This window comes from Cupressus sempervirens, chromosome 1, assembly GCF_028749045.1.
Source record: "Cupressus sempervirens isolate cs-2001-9-10 chromosome 1, ASM2874904v1, whole genome shotgun sequence".
NCBI lineage: Eukaryota > Viridiplantae > Streptophyta > Pinopsida > Cupressales > Cupressaceae > Cupressus > Cupressus sempervirens.
In genome coordinates this window covers 598936884-598952933 of record NC_143118.1, presented here as the reverse complement: position 1 = coordinate 598952933, position 16050 = coordinate 598936884, and the positions used below count along the sequence as shown (strand labels likewise).

The 16050-nt window shown below is 35.7% G+C and overlaps 1 protein-coding gene across 2 annotated transcripts in view; it reads left to right on the top strand.

Moving 5' to 3' along the window:
- Positions 1–296: 296 nt before the first annotated feature.
- The window catches only part of LOC149578868 (chromatin modification-related protein EAF1 B-like), a 34889-nt gene continuing 19135 nt past the window's right edge, over positions 297–16050 (top strand). For both annotated transcript variants that reach the window (XM_089832298.1, XM_089832292.1), the window contains exons 1-7: positions 297–624; positions 9510–9758; positions 9860–9914; positions 10014–10108; positions 10473–11871; positions 12011–12133; positions 12307–12573. In XM_089832298.1, coding sequence (XP_089688424.1) covers positions 9670–9758; positions 9860–9914; positions 10014–10108; positions 10473–11871; positions 12011–12133; positions 12307–12573 — 2028 coding nt within the window. In that variant the 5' untranslated portion in view covers positions 297–624; positions 9510–9669. The remainder of the gene's footprint in view (positions 625–9509; positions 9759–9859; positions 9915–10013; positions 10109–10472; positions 11872–12010; positions 12134–12306; positions 12574–16050) is intronic.

Sequence of the window (16050 nt, the reverse complement as noted above, 5' to 3'; positions counted from 1 at the left end):
AATCAAAAGAAAAATCTGACTTCCCTCTTCCAACATATCAAGTGAAGCTCCTGAAATTTAACTCCAAAAACATTAAAAGTTGAAATGACTATTCGAATGCAATCTTATTGACAAACTCGCAAATAAGTAATAATAATAAAAAGTGTTTATGCAATCCTGCAATATGCTATTAAAAAATATTGAAAATCCCCAAAGCTTGGGCAGAAAAATCCACGTGGCAATGAAATTTGTGTTGATTGATATTTGAATCCAGTGAAAGCTTATTAAAAGAGCTGCGTAGACCACATGTGCTCCAGGTCATCTACCACGCAATCAGCATAGTTGTTCATAAAAACAAGGGCAGAATTCCTCTTCAGGTCTCACAAAACAAAAGGCCTCGATTAGGATATCACGTGTTTAACTCCCGCGTATTCACTCAGAGGACAAACCAGAGCTTTTTTAACATGCACCCGCCAGCCAAGGAAAAAAAAAGGAAAATCCCCGCACATCACTTCAAAATTTTCATATTTCTGAGTAAATCCGCTGATTCTTTCCGTCGATCTGTTCACTCGCATCACCGGCCGTGGACATCGCGGGCAAATTCACTCAGAATTTGAGCTTGTTTCACTCCTAGGGTTTTCGCAGGTACGTGGAACCATTCTTTTCCCTCGAACTCGATGTTTGCTCGTCCTTAATCTTTCTTGTTTTGGTATAATTCATGTTTGAATTTGCTTCGGAGGGTTTAAATTTCATTCTAGTTTAAAATTAGGGCACGGTGGGAATTTCGAGCTAGTGCTGTTTGCGGGCCCCGACGTTCGTTTGAGCCGTGCAATGCGTGTTCGGGGTGTTTTCTTGTGCCGGGATTGTAGAGCGTGCGTCTGCTTTAGCTATTTCTTTTCGGGCTCAAGTGTTCGAATTGGTGATTTTTGTGTGCATTCAGTTAGGGCTTTCTGTTTCCAGCTCGTTATTGTGGCATACGTGTACTTGTTTGTTTGGAGTATGTTTGTGCTGTGAATTGAACTCGTGACTGCTGGCTGATAGTTGCTGCACACTTGAGGAATCGGAATCGCAGTGTTTGATGGCACGCCCTAGGTCATAGAGTCCACGTTACTCTTGTTTATGACATTGAAGTGGCGTGTGGGACTGTTTGTCCATTTGAGTTGACATCATGAGTCTTCGATGGAAATTGCGTCTCACTTGCTAAAGTCGGAAGTGCATTTTTCTTGTTCTTGCTCTGGCGATAAAGTTCCATGTACTATCGATTGTATTATGGATGGAACTGTAACATGACTGTTGAAGGTGAGTTTGTGACCTCCAATTGGCATCTGCCCTAGTTTCCGGGGATATCTTTACTGATTCAGCCATTGAATTGCTGACCTGAATAAGTAACATTTAGGATGTAAGATTTATGCCTGTTATTGCTATTGTTGTTCCAAGTAAGGCTTGGCTACTGGTAAGCTTCTCAAATTTGGACATTTGCTGATTAATTGCTGATTTGCCTGTATGGATTCCATTGTACTGATTGATTTGGAAATACAGGAACCAACAGATGACATGTGTGCTAGCAAGTAAAACTCGTATAGGCTGACTATGCAAATCTTCTAGTTTCAGCCACTTGCCTCAATGATTTAAGTGTTGCGCAACCTGTTACTACTTTTAGAGAAAGCTATGTCAAGTAATTTCTGTATCGAATTAATTTACAAAACTAAAATACATGTTGATGCTCAACAATATTTGATGGTCAAGACCTATCTTAGTTGCCATAATTCCAAGAACAATTCTACTCCTTATATATTTTGGGATAATTTAAACAGATTTTATCATGGAGTTTCACTAAAAAACCGCCAACAAATGTATTTTGTACAATGTATTAAAAACTAAAAAGGAACAATTATTTGCTACATCATAGAATCTAGAGATTTGGAAGAAGTCTTTATTCTATTTTGTTGCACCATGATATATGGTTGATGATGGACAATAGTGAAATTGAGCTTCTATGTAACAAAACTTGAGGTAAACGAGACTCCAAAATAACTTAAATTAGACTTGTAGATTACTAGATACAACTATCATCTAGTAACAAAAACAAACTACCAAGAACAATTTTTTTTTGGTTAAGCATATAATATTGGCATTAACAACTCAAGTACGCCTTTTACTACAAAAATATTAAGTACTTACGGCAAATAATTGGTGATTATCTTGCGAGTGGGTTCTAACTCTTAAGGAACCGAATTGAGTGAAATGTTTGTACTAAGAGATGAAGCAAAGACACATTATGCTTGAGTACAATATCTTTAAGCGCACTCAGGATGGAGTAGTACTGGGATGGGTGACCTCCCGAGAAGTACCTAGATCCAATGAGTGCTAAGTGTTCCATTTATTCTCATGAGAGATGGATTCATGTTGAATCACTACTCATGAAACATGGGTCAATGAGTTTGATTTAAAATCACACAATTAAATCCCGATAGCAATATCACCATTTGACTTGTTGTGGAAATTATCTCCTACTTATCAATTGATGAGCTTAAGGCGCTTTCTAATCGATGGTTTTGCAAATGGGGTTGCAAGCTTTGGGTTTAACCAGGGAGGAAACTCTGTAGTTAAGCGCGCTCAGGCTAGAGTAGTACTGGGATGGGTGATCTCCCGGGAAGTCCTGGTGTTTCACCCTTGTGAGCATCACCTAGATCCAATGAGTGCTAAGTGTTCCATTTATTCTCATGAGAGATGGATTCATGTTGAATCACTACTCATGAAACATGGGTCAATGAGTTTGACTCAAAATCACACAATTAAATCCTGATAGCAATATTACAATTTGACTTGCTGTGGAAATTATCTCCTACTTATCAATTGATGAGCTTAAGGGGCTTTCTAATGAATGGTTCATAAGGCACAACACTTGGTGAAGGTTTTGCAAATGGGGTTGCAAGCTTTGTGTTTAACAATGGAGGAAACTCCATTGTTAAGCGCGCTCGAGATGGAGTACTACTGGGATGGGTTACCTCCGGGGAAATCTCGGTGCTTCACCCCTGTGAGCATCACGTAGATCCAATGAGTGCTAAGTGTTGCATTTATTCTCATGAGAGATGGATTCATGTTGAATCACTACTCATGAAACATGGGTCAATGAATTTGACTCAAAATCACACAGTTAAATCTTGATAGCAATATCACAATTTGACTTGTTGTGGAAATTATCTCCTACTTATCAATTGATGAGCTTAAGGGGCTTTCTAATGAATGATTCATAAGGCACAACACTTGGTGAAGGTTTTGCAAATGGGGTTGCAAGCATTGGGTTTAATCATGGAGGAAACTCCTTAGTTAAGCGCGCAAAGGCTGGAGTAGTAGTGGGATGGGTGACCTCCCGAGAAGTCTCGATGCTTCACCCCTGTGAGCATCACCTAGATTCTTTGAGTGCTAACTGTTCCATTTATCCTCATGAGAGATGGATTCATGTTGAATCACTACTCATGAAACATGGGTACTCAAAATCACACAGTTAAATCCTGATAGCAATATCACAATTTGACTTGCTGTGGAAATTATCTCCTACTTATCAATTGATGAGCTTAAGGGGCTTTCTAATGAATGGTTCATAAGGCACAACACTTGGTGAAGGTTTTGCAAATGGGGTTGCAAGCTTTGGGTTTAACCATGGAGGAAACTTCGTAGTTAAGCACGCTCAGGATGGAGTAGTGCTTGGATAGGTGACCTCTCGGGAAGTCTCGATGCTTCACCCCTGTGAACATCACCTAGATCCAATGAGTGCTAAGTGTTCCATTTATTTTCATGAGAGATGGACTCATGTTGAATCACTACTTATGAAACATGGGTCAATGAATTTGACTCAAAATCACATAGTTGAATCTTGATAGCAATATTACAATATCTTTGTTAATACAAAAATAGAACATGAGAGGTGCAAACAGACAGGAAATATATTTGAGTGAAAAGACCTGGTGAAAATAAAAACACACTGGAATGTTTTCTTCAAAATATTCCAAAGCATGTAGAATTTTGTTCACATACAACTTTTGAGTTTGGGAGTTTCATTTGCAGGGCAGCATTTTTTAAGAGAAAGTGAGTAGTTTTGTTAAATGTGGAGGCATTTTGCAACCACACTTTGATTATGATAACCATTGTGTTAGTTGCCTCAACAACTCCAAGCTGTGTTTTTGCTACCTACAAAATCAAATTGATTTGGCTATTTGGACAATTTGGTACTTGTAAGAGATGCTAACTTGTTCAACGTGTTGGATGCTTTATGAGTCTATAGTAATGTGGGGATTTGTTTTTCAGATAACTTTTTTTAAACTTTGGCAGAGGATGAAAATTTAAAAATAAAATAAAAATTAATATAGGAAATTTCAAATATTATTCATTATATAACCATATTATGAATCAATAGAGCTGAATGAAGAATTCACACAAGTTAACATACAAATTAACAACATTTCAATGTCTAATATTTTGAAACTTAATTATCAGTGTACACATGGGGCAAATTGAAAAGGTCGAAAGGCTTCAACTACAAGTTGACAAAGTGTAGACAACTAGATCTATTGTTACTGAGCATAGCTTTTGGGAATAATTGCGTGAGTTTATTTCCTCAACATTTTGGATACTACATTATCCATCATCTAAAAGAAGAGAGCAAGACAAGAGAATAGAATGGTTTAATGTTGTGATGCCTTTGTCTATTCTTCACCTAAATCAAAATTAGAGATTGAATTTGTCTATTCTTCACCTAAATCAAAATTAGAGATTGAATTAGAATCACTCCGAAAATGACGGATCATCTTATTCAAGGTACCCCAATTGAATCCCTCCTATGCCTCATTAATTTGTATGGGCTTATTTGGGATTGACATTGCATCATATTGTTGGAGATTGCCAGTAATCAAGAATTTGTTTATTTTGGCGATGCAAGACACTAAGCTTGACCACCAACTTTTGAACAAGATGAGTTATAAACTTAATTCTTTTTAGTTAACTGAAATTGTATGTGGATCGATTTCTCTCTGCAATGTTTAAACTAGCAACTTGTGAAAGGAGATGAGTGGCAAACAACTACAATGTTGGTGCATCTTTACCATGCCATGTTCTCTATTTAATAGGGTTGGATTGAACTAATATACCCAACATCTACAATGTTGGTGCATCTTTTCCATGCCATGTTCTCTATTCAAAAGGGTTGGATTGAGCTAATAGACCCTTATTGGTCCTCACTTATGGTTTGATAAATGGTGGGGCTCAAAGATTAACAAAGGAAAGCCACTTTGTTTTAAATGTGGGGTTGCCTTCTCATTGCTATATGTCTTTTGAACGGCCTTTATGATCTCCACTTTCACCTCTTCATCACCAGGAGACACTTTGGTAGGTTTTAGTGACTATCGTTGGTATTTAGAGCATAGAGGGCATTTGAGGTGTGGTATTCAAAGCATTGAACTAGCACATTACAATGGCTCTGTATGCTCCTTGTACAATCCCAAATTAAGATCCCTTCTATGAATGGATTGCTTCATCGCACAAGCATTTTGACAAATGTCTTCAAAATTTCTCCAATACTACGAGAGTTTGTCTTAGTATATCTAATGAACCTCACAATAGGTCGGCTTGTAGGGAATGACTAACCATCACATGTTTTTTCTTGCTTTCTCTTATGATTTTTTGATCATACTAGAAATGTTTTTTTGATTGTTGGGGACAACTTTGAAGAAGTTTTGTACTTGTCAATGCATTCACAAAATGTCCCAACTGCAATAATATTTGGAAATGCCGAGGGGATGTGTCCTCATAGTACATGAATTATTATTGCATTTTTGCATCCCTTATTACAAATGTCATTTCAAACAACACAAGGGTGTTTGTCTCAACTTTTTTTTGAATTCTTTTGAAGAAGTTATTAGGCTATTCCCTTGTGAACTGAGCATTTATGGGGGATTACACCATTTTGCAAATTTATTGAGATTTGAAAAGAATTGCAACTAACAAGTGTGCTTTGTACTTCATATTTCTTTCTTTCTATGCTAGTATTATTCTCTTGATTTATTGCATTCATCTCAATAAATAGGGTTAGATTGTGTTGCATCTGATTATTCTTTATATGCTATTTGTGTTTCTTCTATCTCCTTGTAAGTTCAGTAATTTCCATTCAGGCATGTCTTCCACTTGCTTTCCTTTTGATTGTATTTCTTAGTTAAACCAGCTATAAATTATATTTTTGATAAGTTTATAGCTATGTTACTGAATTGGATACTAATGTTCTAATCGCTATTTCTTTCCATCTAGTAGATAAGATTATGGAATTGTTCTTGCATGCAAAACTTACACAGAATTGCTATGATTATTGTTTTTGTAACTTGAAACATTTAATAAATGATATTTATTTACTATAGCATGGTTTGAGAATCTACCAATTTTACTAGCCAAGAAGATACATATTATGTTCTAATGTTTAATTAAAGCATAGTGATAGAACTCATTAGTAATACTTGTAAATATTAGTCAATTAGAGTATTTTTATTTAATTTTAAATGACTTCACTAATGATTTTTTGTGAAATTTGATTGTTGAGAATAATTTTTTTAAAATAGACCAATATTTATCTAGTTGATGACTTTAGCCTTTAAAATATCCTTTCTTTGTTGATGTCTGGTGGTGTGTGAGTGCAAACCCTAAATGTATTTGCATGGTGTGAACTAACATAATAAGTTATCAAAGTGTATAATTCTGTTAGCTTCCATAGACTTACATTTAGCTAAAACATGATTTTTTTGATTGTTAAAATTTTAGACATTTGTTTAGAATTTTACTATTAGTTGAACTGTAATAAATTTCTTAATTTTTTCAATATAGGCTTTTTAGTGTAATATCAACGTTTTTCCTATGTTGTGAATAATGAACTTATAGCAAATCAGATTGATGAATACTTTGGAGTTTTGAACAATCATTATCTGTAATTTCTTATAAGAAACATGTTTCTACTTATGCTTCTGGATGAGATTGTGTGTGTTTATAGCATCGACATTCTGGATCATACTCAATGATCCATCATTAGGAATGAGAGAGCTTAAAGTGATTGTAACTCTTAAGTATATAGTAATTTTCTTTTAGCTATTGTGTTTCTTCTCATTGTATACTTTTAAAAGTTTAATTAACCATAAAGTATCTTCGAATTGAGAGTTAGGCATCCATGTTTGATTGTTTATATGAATTAAACACTACATGTTCCTGGGGATATTCTGGACTAGACACATCAACTTATGATTTTTCTAGTCCTTACTACATTTATGGAAAGCATATCACTAGTCTTTACGAAAAATGATGGAAGGCGCATTGAGGCGCACATTAAAATTTAGTTTGTATTACAGGAAACAAGTGGACCAATGGTTGTAAAATCACACTTTGATAAAGAAAATGATCTGATATCATATATAAGTGAGGGGTTTGCAATCAAAACTATTGTATCAATACTCAAGGTCTACATCAAATAAGATTGCTGGTTTCAAGTTTGCTCAACAACCAATAAAGATTTATAAACTAGCAAAGAGCATTTTGCATAGCCAATCAATAATCATGCTTGCAACAAATGATTTCTCAGTTCATCAGATAAGGTTTTCTCTATGATTTATATAAGATTAATTTCTTGCTCTAGAAGTTGGTTTCATTGACCGCAAACCATTTGTATCTTATGGAGTTCTAAAAAGATGAGATGCAGTGGGAAACTTCGAAATGAGACCTTAATGATAGGGAATTTATAGTTACTCTAGTATGGTTATATAGAAATGGAAAGCTTGATATACACATGTAATCACCAAGTAGCAAGTTTTTCATATAAATGAGGTCCTTTCTCTCACTATTGCATGCTTCATGGACTTTGCCAAGGTGTACAAAAAGTTGGAACGCTGGTAGGAACAATATTTTTATTTGGTGTTTGTTGTGCAAGATAAAGAGATTCTAGGATTTAGTGCACAATGCACTCAAGTCTAAACTTATAGAGCCAAATAACATGTTACACAATGAAGGAGCTGAATGGTGGAAATATTTGTGCATGAGAACCCCCAACATGTAACTACCTTATGCATGGAAAAGATGATGTGATGAAGGAATATGAGATAATGATAGACCTGTAGAGGTTTCAGAAATATGAAAAGATTGCTGAAAATTAGAATTGGAAATTCTTCTTTCCGCACCACCCTTATGCTTAGCAACTCTTTAAAACAAACCTGGACCACAGAAGAAGATTTTATAAGCACCAAATATGAGGATGTCATTTTACAGCAGGTTCTTGGGGAAAATTTCAGGAGAACAAAACAAGTTTTGAACAAATAACCTTTTTGATCAAAAGAGATTTTTATTGTAGAAACAAGAAAGAGGTTTAGGGGTATTCCAGGGAGGTATCTTTTCATTGTAGGTAAGGGTTATGGTCTTCAGCCAAAGAGTTTTAGATTTCATTGATTGACTTATAAGATGACCTTTCCATTCACTGTTTGTAGGTTAAAAAGAATCTGATTCAAGATTTTTCTAAATTTATAGTACTTGCATAGTACACAGACATGTATCTACGTGTCTATGCATGTGCGTTTCTCTCTGTGTGCGCGTTTGCCTGCATGACTAGCTGACTGTGTCCATGTGATACACTGTAATTGTCAAATTGTGTACCAGTTGTCTACTCTCACCCATGCATACGGTGTTGCAAAATTGGAAAGAAGCAAGCTTATTTTCACATTTTTAAATTTCCAAAATATTTTTTGTATCGATTCTCTCTCAGATGTCAAATTTTTGATATATGTATAATTGGAAAGCTTTTAGATAGGTCTCATTACTGGAACTTATATGCTGTACAAAAATGTTATTTTTTAAAAAGTTTTTATTTAAGAAGATATATAGTCTGCCTTTCAAACAAGCTTTTCGACAATTGGTCTGACTTTTACAGCTGTTGCCATCTAAGCCATGTTTAAACCATGCTGCCATGGATACTATCTTGCAAATGCACATGGAAACAGAATTTTGGTGTGAATCATAAACAGGATGATTTGATGAGTTGCATTCCTGGTTGAGTTGACTTGGAATGACTTTAAGTGCTTTGTGCTGAGCAGATTCCTATTTTAGTTTTCTGAGAAGGATTCTTATGTAGTTGTGTTATGAGGGTGGTGATCTAGTTGTGTTATGAGGGTGGTGGTCTAACTTGAGTTTAGTGTCCTGAGTGAAGAACTAACAATGAAATTGTCTATGAGGGTTATGGTCTAACCTGATTTTAGTGTCCTTACCGAAGACCTAAAAATGTTGTAGAGAACCCCTTTAGTTTTCTATAATTTGTTCACTGTCTGTCTGCATTGATTCACGACTTCTTCAAAATACTTATTTTAGCTATGGGTAGTCTCATCTTATGACATCTTATGTTAGTCTATTAATATATGTTTCAAGTTAACTTGAAGTGTGTTTTTCTTTTTTCTTTTGACTGCTACGAACCTTTTGTTTCTGTCACTAACATTTATTTCATTTGATAATTTGAGCAGATCAAGCCTCTGTTGCTAGTTGATGGAGCTGTGAGAGTTTGTACAAGAACACATGGAACAGAATTGTAGTGTGTTTTTGAGGACTGCATAACATTAGTAAAAAGAATATCCTGTACCCAACCCTGGGTCTGAACACGTGGTCAATGCAGAAAAAGGTTCCATGGGCGGAGGTGTCGGTGGTGGGGTGGGTATAGATAGTGAACCCTCTCCACGCCGTGCAGCCATCGAGAAGGCTCAAGCAGAGCTCAGGTAGCAGTGATTCAATTTGCTGGTACTTCACATCCTTATAATGCCTCTACCATGTTTTCTGTCTTACTGAAATGTTAGAGAAATGCTTGCCTTACTCTCAGGCTGGAGTTTGTTGTTCGTGAAGAACGTAGAAGGGAGCTAGAGTTTTTGGAGAAGGTAAATATGAACTGATAGTTGATTTTATCATTGCTATTATTAGGTTTGCTGACAATAATATCAGTCTGCTTGAGCATACATTTCTATCTTTTCTTTCAGGGAGGGAATCCCCTGGATTTTAAATTTGGAGAGCCAACCGCTGGTTTTCTTTCGCCATCACCAACGGATCCACTGGCTGAGCAGTATCTATCAAGGTTTTCTTCGGGCTTATTGCCTCTTGCAGTTTTTTCTTTCACTAGCTATGCTACTAACATGGCATTTCTTGTATATCATACATCCCTTCGCTCATATTTCACAAGGTTTTCTTCAGGCTTGTCACCTTTCCACTTCTGTCTCTTACTAGTGATGCTATTTGTTAATTCTTTTAGTAGTGATGCTATTTACTTGAAGTCAATTTATAAGTTGTAACATGGCATTTTTGTATAACATAAACAATTATGCTAGCCGATAAGGCATTTGATTATAGTTTTCGTTGAACCAAATTGTAGATTTACCTTGAATGCGTCCTGAATTATAGTCTGATGATAACAATGAAAGTCTTGGGACTGTCCTGTGCAGGGGATTGAATACAGCAGACAATTTTGCTGGTGATACTGAAGTTGTTGATGCTGAAAGAGGTACTTTTTCGTGCGATGGGAAAGTAAATGTTGCACAGGAAGGACAGACATCCCATGTGGAGGGCAGCCGTACTGAAACTCATATAAAGGAATCAGAAGACTCTGGGGGTGTTCGCATGGGTGTGAAGGGCTATGCAAGAAGAAACAGGCCTAAAGGAAATCGTTATACTGGACATGCATCATTGAAGGATTCTGTAAAATCTGGTACCTGTGATCAGTTGCCAAATTTGGCTGCTGGTATTAAAGGCCTTGGGGAAGCCAAAGATATAGAGCCTGAGACTCTTGCAGACAAAACTTATAATGTTTTATCAAATAGTAATTCAAAACCCACCTCACTCAATCGGAATGGAATGCTTGAAACATCCACACATAAAAAACATTTCGAAACTGATTCAAATGTGCCACCAAAGCAGGAAGCTTCTAGGAATGATGCAAATGTCAATCTTGAAGGAAGTGATCCTGGCTCTAGGGATGCTACATGTTCTGATAAAGTTGAAAATCATAAATGTTCTTCAGAGGTTGACGCTGACCAGGATGTGGTTCCAAGAAATATTGTAACTTCAATGGTGGGACATGACGGAGCAAATCAATGTTCAAACCTAGTAAATGATAGAGTGGATACAGATAAAATTGTTCAAAATGTTGTTATTGCTGAACAGAGTCTTGATAAAGGACCCACTAGTTGTGTGAATGATTGTGATAAGGGAGTGAAATTTGAATTAGAAAGTAATAATAAAGCTTCATGTAAAACTGCAGTTGATGTGGGTAAATCTGACACCGAAGGAATCATTTCGGCTAATGGAAAGGAGACTCTTGGCTCTCTTGAATGTTCTAATGCTGCAAATGACAAAACTTTGATGTCTGAGAGGATACCAGAGAGTAGAGGTATTGACAATATAAAAGAAATTACTGAACCAAGTTGTGCTGATCTGCATACGAGGAGAAGAAACTCCAAACCTGATGAAAAATGTTTAGTGACCTCGGATGTTTTGGTCAAGACTGAAGAAGGTTTACTGGCTAGTACGTTAATGCAAACTGAAGTTCCAAAGATTACACCTAATCAAGAGGTTAAATTAAGAAATTCTTCACAGCTACTGGAAAATAAGGAAGAGAGGCAATTTGGGGGTTTTAATAGCTTTCCAAAATTACCGCATCCACAGTCAAAGTCTTCATCAGGAGTGAGTGTGCCAAGTAAAAAATACTTGGGAATAAATCTTTCTTTAGAGAAGGGGAAGAATTCGGGTGGTAATGCAGAGGCAGAATTTCATAAACCAACCCTTTCAGCTACAGCTAAGAAGGCACATGAAGACCTCATTTTGGAGTCAGCCAAGCATCTCAAGGTAAGTACTGAAGTTTTCAAGATATCGTTGGATTTTTCCAGTATCTCAGTTATATCCATTGTGCATGAACTACTAAATTTAATATTGTCAGCTGTTTGGTGGAACCTTTTTTTGATATGGAGATCTTTTTAATGTTCAGGCTAGATTGAAAAAGAATGCAGAGCTGGCTAAGACAAAGCCTTTTCTGGAGCCTCCACGTAGAGACTCCCACTGGGATTTTGTTCTTACAGAGATGGAGTGGTTGGCAAATGATTTTATGCAGGTTTACTGGTCGATAATGGTTTTGCATTTGTGTAAATTATGAAGAGTTCTTATTTTTCGTTATAATCAAATTTTAATACCTCTGCTGCCACAGGAGGAATTATTTGTGCTAATAATTAGGTGCTTACATGTTCTTACATGCTTTCTCAAGCAGTGAATATCTGATGTTTACAGGAAAGGAGGTGGAAATTGACTGCTGCTGCTCAGTTTAGTCATGAAATAGCCGAACGGATTGGACATGCAGAATATCGAGAAGAGGCACTATACAAGAAGCAAAGGAAAGGGGCCCGTAAGATAGCATTTTCTGTCATGCAGTTCTGGCAGGCAGCCGAGGCATTGGTATGCTGCAGAAATGAGGAGGATTCTTTGATGTCACGGAAGAAAATGAGTAATGATGAAGTAGTTCAAAAGGAGATTGATGAATCTGATGTTATAATGCTGGTTTGTGCTTACACACTCCATCTCCCTTACTAAGTGACAATTTTCTGTCATTTCTGTTGATGTGCCATTCAGAGGGGATTTTGTTCAGTCTATTCATACTGTATACTTCTAATTTAAATGTCTGTTGATTTTTATTCCATTTGCCTCACTTCATGATCCATAAGAATGACTTGTAATCCATTATCTTCATCTTTTGTTTTCGTTGTATTGATAAAATGTTTCTATAGTAATAAATGGTTTTACAAAATTGTCTCAAGTTCAGAGAATGACTCGCTCGATACAAGTCCTTGTGGTGCTTTGAGGTCAAAGCCTTTTCAACATGGAAGGGCGTGTTTTATCTAATTAAGCTCAGATAGTTATTAATAGTTGCTACCAAGTGATGTGACCTATTATGTTGATGGGGCATGCCTATCAAATATGCTGCTTAATCTTGCATTTAAAGAAATCTATCAGAGTAAATATATCCTATTTTATATCTGTATACATAAATATGTCATATACATTATGCATACCTAGTAGGTATACTACACTATATCAGTTTCATATGGCCATGCCAGCATTTGGCTGTGAATTCATGTATTGAGTGTCTCTAAGGATGTCCATGCATCTGTCTTGTTTGGATTTATGCATTTTAAGTCAATAAACTACACATTTTTGTGATTCCTATCATGGTGTCATTTGATGCTAGAGGGTGGCCTGCTTCTAAAACGACACTCAGTCAGCTAACATTAAGCTCTGACTGTCTTTCTTCGGACACTAATTACAAGCTGGTCCTATTGATCTGTTTGTGTGTGATGTAAAATTTGAACAATTTTAAATAGAATTTCAATGAATAATTTTAGTTGATACATGACTGTTCATGGGAAATGACAGACATGTTTTCTATATATGTATGTCTTGTCATTCCATTAATCAGAGGAGAGCCAAAATAGACTTGTCAAGTGTTTATGTACATGGGGATGTCAACAACTTAGTCAGGAGTGTAGAAGGGGACCTGTGATTGTTCATATTCTATTTTTGGAATGTTGAAGGAAATTATAATGCTTCGAGTGTTATTTGAATTTGCCATTCAAAGTCATTTTAGTTCCATTTCTGGTAGTTTACTCTCAACTTTTCTTTGCACAAATAAGAGAGGAAATCTACAAGTGTCATTGTATACGATTTCCACATTTTTTTTCAAAGGAAAAATAGTTGATTGCTCTTTAAGGTTGACTGGGTGTCTCGACACCCCAAGATGGGGCAACTGGTTAGTTAGTTTATTGATTTTTATTGTTCAAAATTCTAATTATAGGATAGTTCTTGTAGACTACAAATTTTAATATCAAATTACTTTTGACTCCAGTTTGTTTTTCTTTTTACTTAAGCATAGAAGAGTTATTTTGTTAAATATCTTTGCTTAACAATGGAAAAGAAGAGTTATTTTGTTAAGTATTGAGTATTGACCATATTTCTCTTCACAGTGATCTTTTGAGTTTATTGTTAAGAATGCTATAGCTGGATTATTATTGCTTTGATATTTATATTTTCTGTTTGTGCTACTATATTTCAGTTTTTGAAGAGCTTAACTTCACTATTTTAATATGGTGTGATGCATCTACATATGTTAATTCATTTTCATAGACGATGGGGAATAATTTCCATCACAATCAGTAATATTGGTCAATTTTAAAGGTTGAATGCCCTCTGTACAGCAGTCAGGGTTCAGAAATACAACAATGTTGCATAAAATACATGTACCTGACTCAAGTGCGTGCGCAGCGTCCACCCTAGTTCGTGAAGTAGTAAATACCCATATACATTTTTCTCTTTGGCAAATAACATAAATAACACCGTTATGTAAAAGAGTTTGTCTTTTGCAATTGCTTTAGTTTCCTGAATGGCACACATCAGAGATATTGATTCTGTTAACATGTGCTGCTGCAAATCTATTTATGACATTTGCAGGATTATTCTTAATGTATTAGAGTGACTGCAGAAATGTCATATTTGATTCTGAATTATTTTTATATCCACTTTGCCCAATTACTTCTTCGCCATTGACAAATGGTTAAACAGAAATTGACAATCCTTTAAATCTGGTGCTATTATATAACAATAATTCTTCCATGCAGCCTGCTGAGATGTGTTGTTAGTTGTGTCATATGAATAGTGCATAATTCCTCGCAGAACATGTAGCAAATTGTAGCCATACAATTGACTGAAAGTAATTTTTGTAAGGAATTGCAAACCTTTTGTATAATATTGCCAACCTTGAGTTTTTCCTGAATCTCTTACCAAATATTTTATCTACAATATTTTTACTTCTTATATACGGAGTTCTCTTACAACACTTCAAGTTGCCCTAATTTCATGAGGTAGATATAATGTAGTGAGATTGACATATAAAAGAACTCCATATTCTATTGGTATTATACTGTGCCTTCAAATAAATAGTTGAACTTTTTCTGAAAATTCTATATGCTAGAGATGGAATACAATAAATATATACTGATCTCGATGTTGGCCGTGATGTAAAGCGGACTTATGTGGAATTCTTGATTTTGGTACCAGAGAAATGCTTTTGATAGGGAATCAAAAGGTAACAGGCAATTGAGAATATGAGTTTAGATTCGTGTTTGTCATATACCCTGACTCAGATTCTCATTGCTTAACTGAAAGATACTGAATAGAAAATAATCCTTGTTAGTCGGTGACCAAGGTATCCATTAGTTTCTTCCTCTGACAAGACTGTGGAGAAATTAAAGTAAGCGAGCTCCATCAAAGTTGAGCTTCCCACCCAGCAAGCGGGCTTTCCATTGCTGCGCCTTACATTAATCTTAGATACAATTAGCCCATAAAGGGGAGTGTAGGTGTCAAAGTTGATGATTATTCATAGGTGAAATTTAAAAAGATTTAAAAGTAGTCATTGTAGAATTTTTATTGCTTTTCTTGACCTTCTATATCCAACACCTCCCACTAAACTATGGATCTTTGTAACAGCTTTCAAAATTTCTCCCTCAACTAATCATGTTCTTTTTGGTAGATATTAAAAGATTGTAACCAAAGGCCAATGCATACCTGTTAAAACTTAAAGATAACATAGCACATAAAGGGGCCTTATATGAGATCTAAACTTGTTAGAACTCAAAACAATGAGAGTTAAGGCTCACCACCAAACAATCACAACGATTTAGGCTTTTGGAAATGTAATCATTTATGCGTTTGTTGAGATTCATGGGGATCAATTTTTGATGGTAAATAAGACATAAAAGCATAGTTTTACAAACTCTCCAAAAACTCCCCGAGCTCCTGAGTATTCTTGTTCTTTTTTATTTGGTGAGTACTCAAGTTTAACTCTTGGGTTTCTATAGACACAAAAAACCATGGGTAAAAATTTTGATGCAGGTAAAACGCTGGTTAAAATGTGTTTTTCACGTGCTGTTTTTGCTATAAAACTGTGCATTTTCTCTTTGAATATGTCAATAATTGATTTAATAC